This window comes from Artemia sp. Qi Xiang Cuo, chromosome 6 (genome assembly GCF_049724085.1).
Source record: "Artemia sp. Qi Xiang Cuo chromosome 6, ASM4972408v1, whole genome shotgun sequence".
Classification (NCBI taxonomy): domain Eukaryota; kingdom Metazoa; phylum Arthropoda; class Branchiopoda; order Anostraca; family Artemiidae; genus Artemia; species Artemia sp. Qi Xiang Cuo.
Genome location: NC_142799.1, coordinates 65,412,790 through 65,435,963, shown reverse-complemented (window position 1 = coordinate 65,435,963; position 23,174 = coordinate 65,412,790). Strand labels below are relative to the sequence as shown.

At 35.1% G+C, this 23,174-nt stretch overlaps 1 protein-coding gene across 2 annotated transcripts in view; it reads right to left on the bottom strand.

The window, feature by feature from the left end:
- Nucleotides 1–23,174, bottom strand: part of sli (slit guidance ligand) — a 360,459-nt gene that overhangs the window by 88,929 nt on the left and 248,356 nt on the right. Inside the window, exons 20-22 of one of the 2 annotated variants that reach the window (XM_089090917.1) lie at nucleotides 20,256–20,491; nucleotides 8,669–8,885; nucleotides 2,005–2,144 (exon numbers count right to left, since the gene is read on the bottom strand). In XM_089090917.1, coding sequence (XP_088947043.1) covers nucleotides 2,005–2,144; nucleotides 8,669–8,885; nucleotides 20,256–20,491 — 593 coding nt within the window. The remainder of the gene's footprint in view (nucleotides 1–2,004; nucleotides 2,145–8,668; nucleotides 8,886–20,255; nucleotides 20,492–23,174) is intronic. The other variant, XM_089090918.1, reaches the window with a different exon arrangement.

Here is a 23,174-nt window from a genome sequence, read left to right as displayed (position 1 = left end):
CTTTCTGAAAAAAATGATCAAATTAGCTGATCAAAATAAGATGGCAGATTTAATATCAAATGCTTTGATCTTAAACCATAAAAAAGGTAGCAAGTTAATTAGCTGAGAGAGGCTTCTGAAACAATGGCGGATAAAGGGAGCGGGGAGGAGGGCAACAAGGAATTGTTTGTTTTTAACATGTTGCTTAAATTTATGCAAAAACGTGGATCACAGAGAAGGTTCCCGTTTTCATATAAATATTCATATATCCAGTTTTGTTTTTCCTTTGAAGCCCCACTCCCACTTCACTATGGTACCGTTGGGACTTGAGCGGTGTTTATTACATTGATTCAAACCTGTCGAGAAAAAAAAACAACCACAGCAAAACAAGATTATAGACAACTGCATCCTCAAACGAACACAAGCCAGTTAGCTAAAGCGAAATCAATTTAAAAACCCATGTATTTGCTGCTACTACTACTACTACTACTACCACTACTAACAACTCACCACAGCACAAAGCGATCTGAATCCAACACAGTTACGCACGCTCCTTCTCCATCCAGATCTATTCAAAGCCTTCCTCTTTACACACTCCCAACGCCAAATGTGGACGTCCTGCTTTCCTTTTAGCCCTAGACGATTGGCCAAAAAGGGCAATCTTCGGCAATCTGTCATCCTTCATCTGCAGAACGTGCCCTATCCATCTCAACCTTTCTCTCATTATAGCCCTAGAAAACAGGATCAAACTACAGTTTTGTATATCCTAATGGTAGAAATATAGTCAGTCAGTCAGGCACCAAAAACAATCCGTAGGTAATTTCTCTGGAAAATATCTAGCAAATTTTCGTCCGTTTTCCGGAGCGCCCATGCTTCAGTGCCATACATAAACACTGTCATCGCTGTAGCTTCCAATTCGCAGACTTATGTTACTATTCTTCCAAACTTTTTTAAATTGTGAAAAAAAACCTGACCCTTGGCTATTATACATTTAAGATCTTCAAGGCACCCACCGTCTTTACTAATAACACTATGAAGGTAAGGGTAACCCAAGGTAAGTTAAGTGAAATTCCTAAAACGGAAATTCACATAATAGCGTAATCAAAGAAATACACTTCACTAAGGTCTACCTAAACCTTAAAGTATCGAGGATATCAAAGTAAAAACATATATCATTCCCTGGACCTATTTTAGGTGTATTCATTCCGCAACCTTATAAAACTTTTTTTTGTTGTTTCAAAATTATCCTGTTTTCAGGGCAGTACCATATTTTCGTCAGTGTTGCCACCTCGACACGTGATAAACAAATAAACAAAAATAATTGATTAAATTTGACAACTCTTTTCATCCGTAAAAATTCAAACACTAACAATCCGTTGATTCCTAAAGATAACTCCACCTTTAAAGGAAAGTTAGCCTTTTTCAGTTGTTTGGTGCCATTTATTTAATATTTTCTTGCTTTTTTTTATGCTGATTAATTTTTTGCTGATTTTTTTTATTGTTATCATTATTATTTGGTACACGCTACTAACAAAAACTGGATAACTGCATATGGAGGTCTTTTTCTGATTCAAAAATTGAGTTTCCGATTTTTACAAATTTTCTAAGATACGAATGGTTGTGTAACCTTCCATTGAACAATTCAAGAAATCAGATTTCATTTTCACTGTCTTTGGTACTTCAGAAATATGTATAATACATGAAAAATAAGCTGACTGTTCCAAAATAGGTTACATACAGACTTTCCAGGCTTACCACTATCCCATTCCCTGAACGTTCCTTTTAGGTAAAATATCCGATGTATATTGTTTGCATAGTAGATGATGCCCAAAATGAAATATTATTTTGTAATATCAACACTTCCAGAGCCATTAATCAATAAAGATAATTGGAGCCTCAAGAAGTAAGACTGATATCCAATATTGAAGAATTCCTTAAGCTTGTAATAAAAAAAAGACCAAGAGATTCGAAAAAACACCTAAAATTATCAAAAACTGAAAAATAGAAACACTGACATTCACTAACCTGTGAAACCTGGGAGACACTCGCACTGGTAGCTGCCGATCTTGTCAACACATGTGGAATTATTTGCACATTTGTGAGTAACACAATCGTTAATATTAATCTCACAATGAGTTCCTTCAAAGCCAAATGGGCAGTAGCAGCTGAATAAAGAAAAAAAAAATAAGAAAAAAAAGCAGTATACTGAATATAAAAGGGTTATAAAAATCAGAATAGCTGAAGCCTTGTTGATTAAATAATTGACTTTTTTTCAATAAAACTCAGCGTAAGAGCTTCCTAGATTTTGTATTGTTCTTTATTGTTTTATTGTTCCAAAATGGCGTCCCTTAGATTGACCTCTCTTAGAAGACGTCTCTTACTCATTACGGATAGAGTCGGATATAAATAAGAAATCCCAACCCCAGAAATTCCAGTTTTGAGAGTTAATTTATAATACCAAGACCAAGGAAAATTTTTCGGAAACGCGTTAAGCCGAGCTTATTTGTATATTTAAGAATATGATTAGCATTTTCAACGCCTATTGGGAACTATCAAATTGGGGTCGGTGTATTCCCTCGGATAATAAACCCCCCCCCCCCCCCTCCCGCAGAAAATACCCATAACTTGTAAAACTGAGCAGCCAAAGGTAAAATTAAGACAAAAAAAAATCGAGAAAAGAAAGGATTCTGGAATATTCTACCTATATTACAAAATACATGTAAAACTATAAGTGAAGAGCAACTCAGGTCAATTTTAAACCAAAACTCTAGAAAGGAATTTTAATAAAAATTAATATAAAAAAAAATTGAACTTTTAGGCTGATTCCAAATATATACAGGTCAATAAGTTTAACGTTGCACAACAAACTCTACGACCTGAGAAAATTTGCTTGATTGAAAAAAAAAGACAAACCCCCCCACCAAGGCATGTTATTTTGAAAAAAAAAAAAAAATAAAAAAAAATTGCACAATCGAATTTATCATATCAGAAAATTATAAAATAGATATATACAGGTCAAGAAGTTTAAAGTTGCAAATCAAACTCTACGACCTGAGAAAATTTACTTGATTGAAAAAAAAAGAGAAACCCCCCCACAAAGGCATGTTATTTTGAAAAAAAAAAAAAAAAAAAAAAATTGCACAAACGAATTTAGCATATCAGAAAAGTCTACAATAGATATATACAGGTCAATAATTTTAACGTTGCAAATCAAACTCTACGACCTGAGAAAATTTGCTTGATTTAAAAAAAAAGACAAACCCCCCAACCAAGGCATTTTTTTTTGAAAAAAAAAAAAAAAAAAAAAAAAATTGCACAAACGAATTTATCATATAAGAAAATTATAAAATAGATATATACAGGTCAATAATTTTAAAGTTGCAAATAAAACTCTACGACCTGATAAAATTTACTTGATTAAAAAAAAAAGAGAAACCCCCCCACAAAGGCATGTTATTTTTATAAAAAAAAAAAAATTGCACAATCGAATTTAGCATATCAGAAAAGTCTACAATAGAAGTTTCAAGCTTCTATCTACAAAACTGCGGAATTTATTATTTGCTTCCCGAAGAAAGATCACAGATGCCTGTTTGTTTATTATTTCTTTTTCCAAGAGTGATCGTATCGAACCAACGATCGTAGAAGATAGGGAGACGGCTCATTTTAACGAACATTAGCCGTTGTCTGCCATTTTGTGGCACCAAGCTATGATGTCGCCCCAAGGAGGACCAAATTGCAACCAATTAAAAATTCTGAGAGAGTCAATCGATTTAAAAGTAAAAAAAAACTACATACTGAGCTTTCCAGTTATGGAGGAAATTAAGCCCTACGGGTTCACATTCATTCCTGAAAAGTCACGTAGTCATTTAAAAGTAAAAAGTATCGATATAAATTATTAATAATAATTAAATATAATTAAATATATAATTAAATATAATTAAATATATAATTAAATTATAAAATATAATTTACAATATTTATAATTTATATTATAATATTTATAAATTTATAACATAATAAATAATTAATAAATTAAATATATAATTAAATATACTTAAATAATACATTAAAGGTATCGATTCAAAAGTAAAGGTACTTCAGACGGAAAACCTGATGTACGCCTAGTAGTGATGTCGGTGGTACCCAATGTTTTCTGAGAACGGAATTGATGACTTTTTGAAGACTTTCTTTACTTAAACCATTGCTTTGTTATTTGGTATAAGAAGCTCTATCAATTTCGAACTGGCTTGGTTCTGACTTGTGAGTTTAACTTCTTATTATTTAGATTAAATTAGAAAAGAAATGTCCCTTAAAATTACTTCAGACGGGGAAACCTTTTGATGTAGGCCTAGTGGAAGCGGTCTCGATCGTAAGGGGTAAACTGGTATCATTTAGTATACTCGTCAGCAGGAGCGTCACGTAGGGAGGAGGGGGACACCCTTCCCCCAATGTTTTCAGCTAATCAGATAAAACAATTTAGTCGGTGAAATAATGGCGCGAAGCACCACTATTTTACTGGCTCTTTTTTTAGGTTAAGGGGGATTTTATGACTTAAAATCACTGAAAGAAGATCAGTCTCAGTCGCCAAAGAAAAAAAAGAAGCAATTTTAGCAGAAATATCATCCAAATCAATCGGTAAAAATAAACGGCCAGTCGGTAAAATTCACTACACCCCTTCCCCTTTAAACATTTTGGGTGTACATTTTCATCATAGGAAAACTGTTCTATAGCTGTCACTAATTCAATATTTTCTAATTATTTTCTTTAACCTTAATCTTACCTTGATTATGGTAGGTTAATCCCCAAGAAAGACGAAAAAGAATGAAAATAAACAAAAATGTAAAAAAAAATACAATAGGATATGTTCCACCTTACATTCTGCTTAAATTTTGGAATAAAAGTAGACTCTTCCAGAATTCCTTCTTTTCCTAATTATTTTTTTATATAAAACTTTCTCCGTAGCTTCTCAGTTTCATATGGAGGGGGGATTTTCCGCAAGGGAATGCCCCAGTCAGGGGAGGGGAGATTTTCTGCGGGGGGAATTTCCAGGGAGAATAAGCTTAGCACCCAACTGAATGTTTATAGAAATCATAAAATTGAATTTTCGCAGTAAATACAGAAAATTATGAGTAATAATTTAGTGCATTCAGTAATTCACAGGAGTTGTAAAAGTATTCACCATGAACTTCAACACACAAATTAGGATGAGAATAAAACCTGATTGATAGACAAATAAGCACGCGTGTACACGCAGTCTACATGTTATCAAAAGCTGTTGCCAGTTCATTTGGTGTGATTGTAAATTTTGGCATTAAAGCCTTCAACTGTATCCGGGTTACTGCATACTTTACTTTTTAAGTTATCCCCCTTAAGAAAATCGTGAGTAATTATTATCAACCACGTAGGTATATTTCTTTAATATCCTTTCTTTTTTGTTTTTCCTTTTTAAATTTTATTATTATTTTCGGTACTTACCTATTATCCCGAAAACACTCAAGAAGTTTGATCTGTTTAAAACTGGTTTTTCTGTGGGCACTCTCAGATAATCAGTTTAGCCCGAGTGAGATAAACTACAACGTAGGTCTATTTTAATTAAATATTTAATATATAGAGTTGGTTAGGTTAGGCATTTAATATAATGCGTGCTGGGCTGCCTGCTTTCCATAATTCTCTGTTGTAGCTTCCATAACGTTGCTACCACAGTATTATATTTACATCATATTTAGGAATATTTAATTATGATTAACCTAACTTCACTTCTTAAGTGTGGTCGGGATAACACGTAAGTACCTTATTTTCTTACTAGTTCCAATTGACTTTGAGATTTTTTGAACCTCCAAACAAGCGGAAGCTTTCCTAATACTAGATCCTAACCCAGAGAAACCTTGGTACACTTGAAACCAACAGACGATTGGAATGCCTAACCTAACAATTGCTACCGTGGGTCACAGACTACATAGGACCTTTATTTGTTTAAGCTTTGTCCCTCTAATGAAAGGAAAACCTCTTTGGTACTCGAGAATAAGAGAGATCCAAATTAAATCCATGGATGCTAAAGGGCTCATATTGTAACAGCTCAGTGAATGCAGAGAAATATCCTTACCCAGAAAAACAACTAAATGATGTTACTTTTTCGACTGATCAATTTATCTCTTAAGCTGTCAAGAAGCTTTTTCCTCCAATAGATTACTGAGAAGGAAGAATGTTCAAGAGCTATTTTGAAGATTGGTCTTACGGAAAGAGGTGCAAACTATGAGGATAGTGCCCTCCCCCATTCAGTTCCGAAACCATTAACCAATAAAGATATTAAGACCAACCCCCCCCCTCCAACAATTGTTTTAATTAGCCAGTTAGAAATCAACTTGGTCACAAACCTATAGAATGAAGCGCCACGATTTGGACATTGTTCATCATTATGGGTAAAGGACGTTCAACAGCTCTTTGGAAGATTGACGTCATAGACATGGGCATGAAGATCTAGCGCCCCTCCACCTAATTCTTTAAATATGTCAGATAAAAGCAAATGAGCTCACAAACTTGCAGTATGATCCATTGTCATTTTGACATACTTTGAGAGCTCTTTTGAAAACTGGTCTCAGAGACAGAAGTGTCAAGCATGGGGAAGGTGTCCCTGGATACCTCACACTAAGGTTCTAAATCAATCTGTTAAAAGAAAATCAGCTCACAAACTTGTGGTAAGAAGTGCCACAACTTTGACATTTTTCACTGCTGGGAGTGAAGGATGTTCGAGGGCTTTTACGAAGTTCAGTCTCAGTGTTAGACAGAGGCCGTTTTAGGTAGGGGGTAGAGGGAGCACTTGCCCTAGGTGCAGAAATTTAGGGATGCAAAATTTCAAATAAATAATTTACTGCTTAAAGTCATTTTGCAATTTTAAAAATTTTATTATTACTCCAGAAAAACTTCTGTTTTTCTGAAAACTGAAAAACTGAAACCAGAAACCATAAAAACTGAAAATTACCCCCAGGAAAACTTCTGTATATTTTTATTCATAACATACTAAATGTAAACAATGGGAAAATTTTAAATTTCAAATAAAACAACAGAACGCTTTTTAAGTAATTTTTGAAATTTTAATTGTATTAAAATAAATTAGAGGCTGCAGTTGGCAGTAAATATAAGCCAATTGAATCCGAAAGCTTCATTTTTCTCAGGAGCAATCATAGGACGCGACAATTAATAATCTTGCAGGCGCTAAGGTGAGAAGTCAGATTTAAATAAATGGAAAATGGTGTTAATAGACGAAAATTTTGTTAAAATTTGGCCTGAAAAGTTTTGAGAGACAGAGGGGGGGGGGGTGTAATCAAAATTTTGGCCCGGGCGCAATAGGCCAGATCCACCACTGCTAGCAGATGTGTAAAATATAAGGATGGAGCCCCCTCTCTCGAATATCAATTAATCGTGTTGTTTTTAATCCTTAAATTAGCTCATTCATCCACATAAGTTTCAAAATATAAAAAAGTACAATTTAAATAAAAAATAAATAAACAGCACAAAAGAATATAACCCCTATGCTCAGCTTATCAAGGATTATTTTTCTTTTGATACAAAAGGTACTTGGATGCTTAGTAGTAAATTTAAATGTTGATGTAAGAGAGGAAACTCGTAGGCAAAAATGAGGAACCCAGAAACGCTTGAGGAAGGAAGCGTGAAAAAGATTCAATTTTATTGTTTACTTTAAATCCTTTTTATTATGATTTACTTTGTAAATGTTGGGGGGGGGCAGCTACATTGGCTCTATATGTAGCTATGACAGCAATTACTACAAAAAAAGTTATCTGAAGCGTTCTTCTTCTTCAAATACTTTGCGCGTAAACAAAAGGAGAAAATGTTTTGATATTGTACATAATAAAACATAATATATTTGTTTATTTAAAAATAAACAAATAATCATTTTTCACAAATAATTCAAACAAAATATAAAGACAAAAAAAAAACAAAAAACCTTAAGCAGCCATCTTCAAGTACTTTGCAAGTAGCCCCGTTTCAACAAAGATTTCAAGAATAACCAAATAAATAGCATGCTATAAATATTACAAAGGACAACAAATGTTTAAAATGAACGAATGATTATTTTTAGCAAATAATACAAAAAAATAAAAGTTCAAAACAGGGATAAAATACTTTTTGATAGACAGTGTATAATAAATTTCACAAAAAATACCAGATATTTCAGTCACATATACAGTGACCGTCATCAGTAGTAAAACTACTACTCTATTAAAAAGGATTTTATCCCTATTTTGAACTTTTATTTTTTCGTCATGGAAAGGCAGTTTGGTCTCCGAAATTACCTGCATAATACAAAAAAAAAAAACTTGAAGCAGCCTTCTTCAAGTACTTTGCAGGTAGCCCCGTTACAACAAAGATTTCAAAAACAAGCGAAAGAACAGTATGCTAAAAATATCATAAATGACGTTATTTGTTAAAAATAATCGAACAATTACTTTTCACAAATAATACAAAAGAAATATAGAGAAAAAAATTGAAGCGGCCTTCTTCAACCATTTTGCCGCTAATCCCATATCTGCAAGTATTGCCCAAACAAGTAAATAAATATTACATTAAAAGTGTTATAAATAACACCATTGGTTTAAAATTAACAAGTTTTTTCATAAATAATAAAAACAAAATAACAGAACTAAACAAAATAAAAGAGAAAAAAAATTACCTGAAGCGGCCTTCTTCAAGCACTTTGCAGGTAGCCCCATTTCTGCAAGGGTTCCCAAAGCAAGCATCGATGGCATGTTCACATTGGCGTCCATGGTAACCAGGTGCACATTTGCATTTGAAGTCACGTTCTGGAATTGATTCACAACTTGCACCATTTCTGCATGGAAAATTATAACATGCATCGCATTTGGCCATTATTTCATTTGGAATTTCTTCTGAAAGCAAATTGAAATTTATAATTACAAATAAAGGGGAAACGATAAATATGTAAAGCAGAGGAAGAAAATTGAACTAACCCTTAAAAAAGAAATTGGACAAAAATAAAATAAATTAATGCTAATACATGTAATAAATTAAAGACAAATATTATCTATTTACAATAATATAATAAATAAATCACTAAATTCGGCAAAAAATTAATCGTATTAATAGGCTAACTTTTTGTTAGGTGTTAATAAGTTTAAAGTAAAATTAACTCCATTTTTAAATTATTTCATTCAGATATGCTCGGTAATTTACTTTAACAGATTTTTATTTCATAGAATTAATTTAAAAAAAAACTTTCCGAAAAATAAGTTTTTATAAGAAAAGTAAAGGCCATTTTAAACTTAAGCTCAGCAGATACAAATACCTTTTAAAATTAAAACCAAAAACGACCAGAAATTACCATTAAAGAATAAATGAAACCCAAAACGAACAGAAATTAAATTAACAATCATAGCAAAAACATACAAAAAGTAATAATATAACTGAATAAATAGATCTTAAAGCGAGGAATTCTTAGACTGAATATGAATATTAAGCTTAAAACGAAAAAAAAAATATTTTCCAATTGAAGCATAAAGGAAACTTAAGACCAACATAAATTAAATAAGCAATCAATGGAAACAAATATACAGTAGATACTAATCCAAATTAATAGATAAATATAAAAAGAAGCGAAACTTAAATTTAATATGCAAATAAAGCTCGAAACGAACAAAAATCACCACAAACAAGAGTTTGGGTATCACCTGTTTCTCTCACTGTAAAAGTCTAAAACCTATTGCATCGTTGGCGCTTTACTGAAAACCAACTTTATGGCAAACATTTTCTTTTGTACTTAACATTGAAAATAAACATTAAAATTATAGTAACATTTTGAACTGATGAATTTTCAGCAATTAATATCATTATACATCAAATATTCAGTTTAATTTATTAGCTCTTTTTAAAGTTGTTAAAGACAAATATAGTTTCCCTATAAACAAGTGTTTGGATACTGCCTCCTTTCGTAACTGTAAATAAAGACCAAAGGCCTTCTGCGTCATTGGCGCTTAACTGAAAATGGATTATATTACAAATATTTTCTTTTCCAGTTCTTACAGTATTGAAAATAAAAATACAATTACAGTGAAATAAATTCTTGAACTGATGGATCTTTCCACAATTAATATCATTATACGTCAAATATTCTATTTGATGTTGTTTATACTTTCCAAGACTGTTCAAGACCCATATAGTTTTCAGTAAAGCGCCAATGACGCAGTAGTTTTTATATTTTTACTGAAAGAGAAGGAGCCCAGACGTCTCTTATTTTCCGTGGAAATTTTTTTCCGTTTCAAGCTTGATTTTTTTGTTCACTTTACATTTCATTAGTTTCAACATATACTCAATCGCCTACAATCAAGTGGCTTTTGCGATTATTGGCATTGGCTGTTTATTTAATTTCCGTTCTTTTTAAGTTTCATTTATACTTCAATAGTAAAATATTTTTTTCCGTTTTAAGCTTGATATTCATATTCAATCTAAGCATTACTCGCTTTAAGATCTATTTATTCATTTATATTATTACTTGTTGTATGTTTTAGCTATGATTGTTTATTTAATTTCTGTTCGTTTTGGGTATCATTTATTCTTTAGTAGTAATGTCTGGTCGTTTTGAGTTTGAATTTTAAAATGTATTTGTATATTCTGAGCTTAAGTTTAAAATTGCCTTTAATTTTATTTGAAAAACTTATTTTTCGGAAAGTTTTTTTTAATTAATTTTTGTTGTTTTTAATTGCAAAAAAATTTAAGTTTTTAAAAATTCCTTATTTCAAAATCAAACTTAAAAAAAATAAATCAAATATTCATCAAAGTAACAAAATTGACATCAAAGTAACAATATCAAAGTGAAAAAATGGGTTTGTGTCAACCTCGGAGTTTTTATTATCTGATGTTTGAACTATTTTTAACAAAATTGCTATCTCAAAAATTTTTATCGGATGGATTTAGGGAAAAAGGGCGTGGGAGGACTAGATTAAGCTTCGGTCTCTTTTGACTATTTAAAAGTGAACTAGAACTTTCTATTTTCAGTCGAATGAGACCTCTCTGAAGTTTATACGAGTATCACTTCTATAAGAACCATATATATCCCCAGAGTGCAACTTAAAACGCTTGTTCCTGAGCCCGGGGGGGTTGTGTCGATTCTGCTGTGTAAGTACCTATCTGCAAGAATATTTTTAACACAAGAGCCACCTGGCATTTTCATCGGTGGTGCTTGCCCCTCCGACGCGCTCACCGCTGCGGGAGGCGAAAGGGAATAGTTGCCCTACAATCTTTTTTCATTCTAATAAAATCAACTACAACATTTAATTTCCATTCAAATGAACCCTCTTTGAAGATTATACGATAATACCTTCCATAAGAACCATATATGCCCCCAGAACAATACTTACAACTTCTGCCCCGGCCCTGAGGGGGGGGGGTTCGACACAGGAGTTTTTCTTATCTGATCTTTGAACTATTTTTAACAAAAAGACTACCTCAAATTTTTATCAGATGTATTTGGGGGAAAAGGGCTTGGGCGGGGGGGGCAGTTGCCCTCTAATCTCTTTTGATTCTTAAAAAGGGCACTAGAACTCTTGATTTCAACTTTAATGAGCCCCCTTTGAAGTTTATATGACGATCTCTTCTGTATGAAATGCGTATGGGGAAAGAAATAAATGGAGTCTGGGGGGAGGCTAGCTTCCCTCCAATCGGCTTTGACTCTTAAAAACTGAATTACAACTTTCAATTGCCAATAAAATTAGTGCTCTAGGAAGTTGATAAAAGTATCATTTACATAGCATCCATATATGCAAGCAGGGCATAACTTACAATGCCTACCCCCGGGCCCTGGGGGGCTGTGTCGACACCGGAGTTTTTTGTTATCAGAACTTTGAACTATTTTTAACAAAATATCTATCTCAAAATTTTTATATGATGCAGTTAGGTCGTGGAGGAGGGGGAGGCTAGTTGCCCTCCGATCTCTTTTGACTCTTAAAAAGTAAACAAGAACTTTCAATTTCAAATCAAATGAGCCCTTTCCGAAATTTATATGAGCATCCCTTCCATAAGAACTATATATGCCCCTAGAGCATTACTCATAACGCCTCTATCCGGGCCCTGGCGGGTTCCGTCGACATAGCAATTTTTCTTATGAGACCTTTTAACTATTTTGAATGAAATAGCTCATATAAAAATTTTAACGGATGGGCTTGGGGAAAAAGGGTGTGGGGGGGGGGGCTAGTTGCCCTCAGATACCTTTTGACTCTTAAAACTTGAACTAGAACTTTCAATTTCCAATCACATGAAACCCCTCTGAAGTTTATACGAGCATCCCTTTCATAAGAACCATATACACCCACAGGACAACACTTACAACGCCTATCCCCCGGGCTCTGGGGGGTGTTTTTGTTATCTAATATTTGAACAATTTCAAAAACACTGGCTATCTCAAAATTTGTAGCGGACGGGTTTGGGGAAAAAATAGCATGGGGTGGGGGCTAGTATAACACTCTTGACTCTTAAAAAGTGAACTAGAACTTTCAATTTCCAATCAAATGAGTCATCTATGAAGTTTATACGAGCATCCATTTCATAAGGACCCTACATACCCTTAGGATATAACTTAGAACGGCTTTTTCTGGGCCCTGGGGTGCTGCATCGACACTAGAATTTTTCCTATCTGGCTGCTGAGCTATTTTTTTTAACAAGATGTCTATATCTAAATTTTCATCAAATGGGCTTGGAAAGAGGAGGCGGGAGGGGTTGCTTCCCTCGGATCTCTTTTGGCTATTAAAAAGGAGGCTCAAACTTTCAATATCCAATCAAATGAGCCCTCCCTGAAGTTTATACAAGCATCCTTTCAATAAGACCCATATATGCCCCCAAGGCATAACTTAAAACGCCTGCCCCCGGGCCAATTTTTGTTATATTATCTTTGAACTATTTTTAACAAAATAGCTATCTTAAAATTTTTATTGGATGCACTTGGGAAAATAGGGTTTAGGGGGGGGGGGTGGAAGCTGGTTATCCTCCAATATCTTTTGACGCGTAAAAAGTGAACTAGAGCTTTCAATTTCTAATCAAATGAGCCCTCTCTGAAGTTTATAGGACAATGTTGTCTAAACTAAAACATTATATGCCCCCAGGGCATAACTTACAACCCTTGCCATGAGGGTTGTGGGGGAGTTGTCATCCTCAAAGACCTAATTTCCAGAACTTAAAACTACGTTTAATAAAATGGCTGTCTCATTTTTGATTGGATGTGTTTGGGGAAAAGGTGGGCGTGAGAGGGGGGTTAGTTGCCCTCAAATCACTTTCGACTACTAAAAAGGGCACTTTGAACTCCCAATCGAATGAGCATTTTTTGAAATTTCTACGACACCACTTTATATAAAAACCTTATATGCCCCCAGGGTATACATTAAAACCCTTGCCTTGAGGGTTGTGGGGGAGTGTCCTCCTCAAAAAGATATTTTCTATCTGGAAATAAACGACGTTGAACAAAATGGGTATCTCAAAATTTTGATTCGCTGTGTATGGGGGACTGATGGGCGTGGGGGGGCTAGTTGCCCTCCAATCACTTTCGACTATTAAAAAGGGTACTAGCCCTTTGAATTTCTAATCGGATGAACCTTTTTTGAAGCTTCTACGACAACACCTTCTATAAAAACCTTATATACCCCCAGGGCATAACTTAAAACCCTTGCCCTGAGGGTTGTGGGGGTGTGTCCTCCTCAAAAACATTTTCTATGCGGAAATAAACTACGCTGAACAAAATATATATCTCAAAATTTTGATTGGATGTGTTTAGGGGAATGATGGCGTGGGGGGGGGGGGGTTAGTTGCCATCCAATCGCTTTCGACTATTAAAAAAGGGCACCAGCTCTTTGAATTTCCAATCAAAAGAGCCTTTTTTAAAATTTCTATTACAATGCCTTCTATAAAAAACCTCATATGTCCACAGGGCATAACTTAAAACCCTTGCCCTGAGGGTTGTGGGGGAGTGTCCTCCTCAAAAATATATTTTCTATATGAAAATCAACTACGCTGAACAAAATGGGTATCTCAAAATTTTGATTGGATGGGTTTGGGGGAATGATGGGAGTAGGGGGGGGCTAGTTGCCCTCCCATCACTTTCGACTATTAAAAAGGGTACTAGCCCTTTGAACTTCTAATTGAATGAACCTTTTTTGAAGCTTCTACGACAACGCCTTCTATAAATACCTGATATACCCCCAAGGCATAACTTAATACCCTTGCCTTGAGGGCTTTGGGGGAGTGTCCTCCTCAAAAACGTATTTTCTATCTGGAAATCAACTAGGCTGAACAAAATAGCTATCTCAAAATTTTGATTGGATATGTTTGGGGGAATGATGGGCGTGGGGGGGGGGTTAGTTGCCCTTCAATCACTTTCAACTATTAAAAAAGGGCACTATCCCTTTGAATTTCCAATCCAATGAGCCTTTTTCGAAGTTTCTACGACAACGCCTTCTATAAAAAACCTTATATGCCCCCAGGGCACAACTTAAAACCCCTGGCCGGAAGGTTGTGGGGGAGTGGCATCCTCAGAAACATATTTTTTATTGGGAAATCAACTATGCTGAAAAAAATGGCTATCTCAAATTTTGATTGGATGTGTTTGGGGAAATGATGGGCGTGGGGGAAGTGGGCTAGTTGCCCTCCAATCACTTTTAAGTATTAAAAAGGGCACTAGAACTCTCGATTTACAATCGAATGAGCCCCCAAGGCATAACTTAAAATCCTTGCCCTGAAGGTCGTGGGGGATTGTCCTCCTCAAAAACATATTTTCTATCTGGAAATCAACTACGCTGAACAAAACGGCTATCTCAAAATTTTGATTGGATATGTTTGAAAAAATCATAGGCGTGGGGTGGGTAGTTGCCCTTCAATCACTTTCGACTATTAAAAAGGGCACTAGAACTCTTGATTTCCAATCGAATGGGCTTTTTTGAAGTTTCTACGCCAACACCTCCTATAAAAACCTTATATGCCCCCAGGGCATAACTTAAAACCCTTGCCCTGAGGGTTGTGGGGAATTGTCCTCCTCAAAAACATATTTTCTATTTGGAAGTCAACTACGCTGAACAAAATGGTTATCTCAAAATTTTGATTCGATGTGTTTGGGGGAATGTTTGGCGTGGGGGGGGCTAGTTGCCCTCCAATCACTTTCGACTATTAAAAAGGGCACTAGCCCTTTGAATTTCCAATCGAATGAGCCTGTTTTGAAGTTTCTACGACAACGCCTTGTATAAAAACCATATATGCCCCCGGGGTATAACTTAAAACCCTTGCCCTGAGGGTTGTGGGGGAGTGTCCTCCTCAAAAATATAATTTTCTCTATGGAAATCAACTATGCTGAACAAAATGGCTATCTCACAATTTTGATTGGATGTGTTTGGGGGAATGATGGGCATGGGGGGGGGGCTAGTTGCCCTCCAGTCACTTTCGACTATTAAAAAGGGCACTAGAACTCTCGATTTACAATCGAATGAGCCTTTTTTGAAGTTTCTACGACAACGCCTTGTATAAAAACCATATATGCCCCCGGGGTATAACTTAAAACCCTTGCCCTGAGGGTTGTGGGGGAGTGTCCTCCTCAAAAATATAATTTTCTCTAAGGAAATCAACTATGCTGAACCAAATGGCTATCTCAAAATTTTGATTGGATGTGTTTGGGAAAATGATGGGCGTGGGGGGGCTAGTTGCCCTCCAATCACTTTCGACTATTAAAAAGGGCACTAGAACTCTCGATTTACAATCGAATGAGCCTGTTTTGAAGTTTCTACGACAACAGCCTTCTATATAAACCTTATATGACCCCAGGGCATAACTTAAAACCCTTGCCCTGAGGGTTGTTGGGGAGTGTCCTCCTCAAAAACATATTTTCTCTCTGGAAATCAACTACGCTGAACAAAATGGCTATCTCAAAATTTTGATTGGATGTGTTTGGGGAAATGATGGGCATGGGGGGGCTAGTTGCCCTCCAATCACTTTCGACTGCTCAAAGCCCTTTGAATTTCCAATCGAATGAGCCTGTTTTGAAGTTTCTACGACAACGCCTTCTATAAAAACCTTATATGCCCCCAGGGCATAACTTAAAACCCTTGCCCTGAAGATTTTGGGGAAGTGTCCTTCTCAAAAAAATATTTTCTATCTGAAAATCAACTACGCTGAACAAAATGGCTCTCTCGGAATTTTGATTGGATATGGTCGGGGAAATGATGGGCATGGGGGAGCTATGTTCCCTCAAATAAATTTTGACTGTTCAAAAGCCCTTTGAATTTCTAATCGAATGAGCCTGTTTTGAAGTCTCTACGACAACGCCTTCTATGAAAACCTTATATGACCCAAGGGCATAACGTAAAACCCTTTCCCTGAGGGTTGTGGGGGAGTGTCCTCCTCAAAAACATATTTTCTATCTGGAAATCAACTACACTGAACAAAATGGCTATCTAAAATTTTGATTGGATGTGTTTGGGGAGATGATGGGCGTGGGGGAAGTGGGCTAGTTGCCCTCTAATCACTTTTGAGTATTAAAATGGGCACTAGCCCTTTGAATTTCCAATCGAATGAGCCTTTTTTGAAGTTTCTACGACAACACCTTCTATAAAAACCTTATATGCCCCGGGGCATAACTTAAAACCCTTGCCCTGAGGGTAGTGGGGGAATGTCCTCCTCAAAAATATATTTTCTATCTGGAAATCAACTACGCTGAACAAAATGGCTATTTCAAAATTTTGATTGGATGTGTTTGGGAGAATGATGGGCGTGGGGGGGGGGCTAGTTGCCCTCCAATCACTTTCGACTATTAAAAAGGGCACTATAACTCTCGATTTCCAATCGAATGGACTTTTTTTTAAGATTCTACGACAACACCTTCTATAAAAACCTTATATACCCCCAGGGCATAACTTAAAACCCTTGCCCTGAGGGTTGTGGGGAAGTATCCTCCCCAAAAACATATTTTCTATCTGGAAATCAACTACGCTGAACAAAATGGCTATCTAAAAATTTTGATTGGATGTGTTTGGGGAAATGATTGGCGTGGCGGGGGGGCAAGTTACTCTCTAATCACTTTTAACTATTCAAAAGGGTACTAGCCCTTTGAATTTCCAATTGAATGAGCCTATTTTGAAGTTTCTACGACAACGCTATCTTTAAAAACCAAATATGCCCCCAGGGCATAACTGAAAACCCTTGCCCTGAGGGTTGTGAGGGAGTGTCCTCCTCAAAAATATAATTTTCTATATGGAAATCAGCTATGCTGAACAAAATGGCTATCTCAAAATTTTGATTGGATGTGTTTGGGGGAATGATGGGCGTGGGGGGGGGGGGCTAGTTGTCCTCCAATCACTTTCGACTATTAAAAAGGGCAATAGAACTCTCGATTTCCAATTGAATGGGCCCCCTTTGAAGTTTCTACGACGACCCCTTCCATATGAAGTGCCTCTGGGAAAAAAAAATAATAATAGTAACAAATAAATAAATAATAAAACACTGGAGCCGTATGGCCTTTACTATAGGCAACGCTACAGCGTTGCCTCTGACAATGATTTTTTGTGTTAGAACTCTTCTAAACTGCCAAAACAAGGTATGTATATTTGTCTTTTGTTAAAAAAAAAGCAACTGCAAGTTTTTCAAAAAATACACAAGATTTAGCTTCCACCCTGCTCGAGCCTTCGTAATAGAGCCTTTTTTGAATAAATGTTGCGTATTTTTCTAAATTTTTAGCTATAATTATTCTTCGTAGATAATTTTGGAGACCACACTGCCTTTCCATGACGATAAAATAAAAGTTCAAAATAGGGATAAATCCTTTTTAATAGACAGTGTATAGAAATTCACAAAAAATACCAGATATTTCGGTCACATATACAGTGCCCGTCGTCAGTAGTAAAAACTATTAAACGTTTTTTTACTACTGATGTGGTAAAAACAACTGTTGACAGTGACCGTCATCAGTTGTTTTTACTACTGATGACGGTCACTGTATATGTGACCGAAATATCTGGTATTTTTTGTGAATTTCTATACACTGTCTATTTAAAAGGATTTTATCCATATTTTGAACTTTTATTTTATAATTATTCTTCATTATTCAAAATCATTATTTTATATTTTTTACTCTATCTTATCTATTGTTTGATACAAGCCTAGAATTGGGGCTATTGAGAAGGAAACATGTTAAGAAAACAATTCTTACTTCATAATGTGCAGAAAAATTGTGGTTAACACATTTTGAAGGCGCTTCCACTGTACTTTCCTCCCTCCCCCTAATGTACAAATGTATAGTCCAAATTATATATATCTCATTCATTTTTCCATGTGTCACTCTTATTTCAACTTGTGTACCTGTAAATAGAATCACCACTGACGAAATCAAGAAACGGAAAAACACATGGAAAATGTAAATTTTGGAAAATGTAAATTTGTAAAATTTAAACACATGGAAAATGTAAATTTTAAATTTTGATTATATATTTGCACATTAGGAGGGTTTGAGGGTGAAGTATAGTGGAAGCACCTTCAAAATGTGTTAACCGCAATTTTTCTGCATATCATGAAGTAAGAATTGCTTAACATATTTCTTTCTCAATAGCCCCAATTCTAGGCTTGTACATATATTTTTTTATTTATTTCTAAGGGATCTTAATTTCGAAGGGTGTTTTCATCAGTAAAATAGCAATTCTTTCTAAAAATAGGAATGATTCAGTCTCCCCTCCAAATATCTACTAGATACAGTATTATTATAACAGATGATTGAATGTGATTCTCAATCCATTTATACTCTTTACTCTTTTTTATTTGATTCACTTTACTTTAATGAGGATTGTTTTGTTATCATGTTTCCTTCTCAATAGCCCCAATTCTAGGCTCTTATATATTATTCTATTTATTTCTAAGGGGTCTTAATTTCAAAGTATAACTTCGTCAATATAAAGTAACAGCAATTCTTTCTAAACACCGGAATGATTCAGCTCCCCCCCTCCGCATATCTACTAGATACAGTATTATTATAACAGATGATTGAATGTCTTATTCTCAATTCAGTTATACTCTTTACTCTTTTTTATTCGATTCACTTTATTTCTTGAGATCGGATATTTTTTGCTTTGACATTCCCAAAAGCTGTTAAATCAAATATTGTTAGTTATGCTTTCTCCAACAAAACACACAAGTTTTCTTAAAAATTAGGAATGATTCTTGCTCCCCCCCCCCCTCTCACGCTTGACACAACCTTGATATGTCTGACGTTTGCATTTTTTATCCAAATATTTTATTTATGCTTTCTTCAACAAAACACATTAAGAATTTCCCTAAAAATTAGGGATGATTCATTAACTCCCACCCCCCTCCCCTAATTCACCCAGCCTTGGTATGTCTTAGGTTTCAATTTCTTATCCTCAGTTTATCTTGTTATTTTCAAGGTGTTAATTCGCTTAAAATTCTCCAAAACTTCAAAAACCAAACTTGATTCACTACCCTTCTCAATACTTCGCTTCTCAATACAGGTTTATTAGAATGATGAATTGAATTTCTTATTATTATCCCTCAATATTCTTTAATGTTTCATATCTATTAGTCATTTTGAGGGAATTTAGTTCCAGGAAATGATAAGTTTTTTTTATTGATGCAACGAAATCGCAAATACAAATAATTTTATGCGTACTTCTTCCAACAAAACACAATCGCGTATTTCCAAGAATTTCCATTATTTAACTCCCCCCTTTTATAAACAACAAATAAACAAGTAGAAGAATAGGAAATTTTTTCCGTAAGACTATGGAATTCCAAACTTTAAATGAACATGTCGACCCTATGTCCAAAGGCTGTCCTCAGCATAACACAAATGAAAATATAAAAGAGAAACTTATAATAAAATACGGCCTTTAAAACTAAAAAAAAAATCTAAACAGCCCTAGCATCCTTACTTCAATGAAGTTCAACCAGGACTGATAGAAAAAGTGAGGTGAGTCGATTCCCTTGTTTATTTGTTGTTTATGATTAAAAGGCAGTGTGGTCTTCATCGCTATTTACTCCCTCCTTTCCTACTCCTCTTGGTACAATCTCTTACAACTGATGGCTGAATTTCTAATTTTCAGTCCTATATCCTTTGCTCTTTTAAATCAATTCTATATTAGAGAATATACAAAATTATGATCATAGATTATTATGATTATATAATTACATGTAATATAATATTATATTTTTATTATAGTATAATATTATCATGATTATAGGATTATAGAAAATTATGAAAAATAAAATCTTACTGCGACATTGAAAATGCTCTGCTGGAGTTGAAAGCAACAATTTATCTTTTAGGGTAGGAGGCTCAGCACACTTGGCAATACCAGGCTCCACGTAGTCTCGCTTCACCCATTCTGCCAACCACTTCAAATTGCAGTCACAATAGAAAGGGTTGGATCCCAGAGCTAAGTGGGTCAAATTTCTTAATTCTTTGAAAGCTCCTTCAGGTAGTAAAGAAATATCATTACCGTGCAGGGATCTGAAAAAAAGTATATAAGGTTAGTTTACAAGGTCAATTACAACACATTGGAAAGTCTAACCCTGACTAAAATATTATATGTATTTAATATTTAAATATGAATAAGTGAATTTTTACAAGGTTTAAAATGTGCTGCAGTGCACATTTTAGATTTAAACAGTAAAATAAATATTAAAGTACACACTGACACTGAACAGTAAACAAAATAAAAATAAAACATAACTTGAGTAATTATTTATAGCAATTAATTACAGCGTACAGATAACCATAATCTGAGGACGTGACCTGACCTTTTCAATTCCTAAGGGGGAAGATGCTGCCATTGCTGCTGTCCTCCCATGCAAACATCATGGACGTCCTGACAGCGCATGTGCCGCCGACAGAAAGAAAGGTCTAGGAAAAGGTAACTAAACCAAATGAGTATATTGAAGTACTTTCAAATCTTTACACGAAATTAAGAATGGAAAACAAGAGCGAGGCTTAATAATTTCTGTATGGGTAAACATCAGTCTTGACATTGAAATTAGAATTTTCGCCATCTATTGTTATTGCTATCCCCGTTCGATTGCTTAGTATCATCATAGCAGCATCCAACCAAAGGTGTAACTAGGAAAACCAGCTTTTGTTGGGGCAAGGAGGGTGATGGATCTTGTGGACCTCTTGGTCAAACCTACCAATTTATTCAACGAATGATTTAAATAGTTCTCTAGAAAGTATACTTTCTATTAAGAAACAATATTAATTTTTTATTTATATTAATTATTTTTAAAATTTATTTTTAAAATATTTAAAAATAATTATTTTTATATTAACTAAAATTATTTCAATAATAATTAAGAAATGATAATTATTTTTTATTTATATTAATTATTTTTAAAATCTATTTTTAAAATATTAAAATAATTATTTTTATATTAATTATAATTATTTTATAATAATTAAGGAACAATAATAAATAATTCCTTCTTATCTGTATTCGATTTAGTGTTCATAAAAATACATTTTCAAGCACAACAAAAGGAACCTGAAACCCACCTAGAATGGTTTTAGATAGAAAAAAAAATCAACAACAGAACCGCCATAGTTGAGATCTATTCTAAACAAAAATTTATAATCCTCTGTTTTAGTCTGGTAGCACTAGTTCCTCTATAATATGCGGCTAGGGATATAAAACTAAAAAAAACACGAATTACACGAAAAATGAAGGAAATATTGATCAAATTTTGGAGAAATATTAAGATTTCAGTAATTGTGCATGGCTTCAGATCCAATCTCCACACCCCCCTCCCCCACCCACATCCTTCGTCTCTCTTTCCTACTCATGTGAGTCTTTTGAATGGCATGAATGGTTTTAGCTGTGTTTTCTCACTGTCTTTTACACCTCAACCAAGCAGGGCCAGATAAAGGGCGATTGGAACAACTAGGCCCAACCGGGCCCATCAAAATGAACAAATTTTTTCGAAATTGTGAAATATTCTTAACAATCATAGGCAGCGCGCTAGCGCTGCCTAAGTAAAGAACGATGTGGGCATAATGTGTAGTTTTTTGGGGGTTTTTTCTCCATACCCAGGCACTTTGTATGGAAGGAGTTGTCGTAGAAACTTCGAAAAGGGCTTATTCGATTGTAAATTGGAGTGGCTAGTGCCCTTTTTAATAGTCGAAAGTGATTGGAGGGCAACTAGCCCCCCCCCCCACGCCTGTCATGCCCCCAAACACCTCCAATCAAAATTTTGAAATACACATTTTGTTCAGCGTAGTTGATTTCCAGATAGAAAATATCTTTTTGAGGAGGAGACCCCCCCCAAAAAAACAACCCTCGGGGCAAGAGTCTCAAGTGTGGTCACGATGGCATGAAATATAACTGTAGACACACGGTAGTGTTTATTATTTTTTTTCTTTAAAGATGGGACCTTCATACATAGGAGGTTATCGTCTAGACGTCATAAGGGATTAGTTTATAAAGACCGCGATAGTTAGAGTGCCCTGTTTAATGGTTAAAAGTACTCAAAAAGCAACTAGCCCCCCCCCCCCCCACTCACGCCAATACTTTTCCCAAACACATCCAATTGAAATTTTGAGATAGCCATATTGTTCAGCGTAGTTGATTTCCTGATAGAAAATATGCTTTTGAGGAGAACACTCCCCCACAACCCTCAGGGCAAGGGTTTTAAATTATGCCCTGGGGGCATATAAGTTTTTTTATAGAAGGCGTTGTCGTAGACACTTCAAAACAGGCTCATTTTATTGGAAATTCAAAGGGCTAGTGCCCTTTTTAATGGTCGAAAGTGATTGGAGGGAAACTATCCGCCTCCCACGCCCATCATTCCCCCAAACACATCCAATCAAAATTATGAGATAGCCATTTTGTTCAGCGTAGTTGATTTCCAGATAGAAAATATGTTCTTGAGGAGGACACTCCCCACAACCCTCAGGTTGTGGGGGAGTGTCTGACAACAGTGGGAGTGTCACAACAGTGTTGTGGGGGAGTGTCCCACAACCCTCAGGTTGTGGGGGAGTGTCTATAAGGTTTTTACGGAAGTCGTTGTCGTAGAAACTTCAAAACAGGCTCATTCAATTGGAAATTCAAAGGGCTAGTCCCCTTTTTAATAGTCGAAAGTGATTAGAGGGCAATTATCCCCCCCCCCTCACGCCCATCATTCCCCCAAACACATCCAATCAAAAT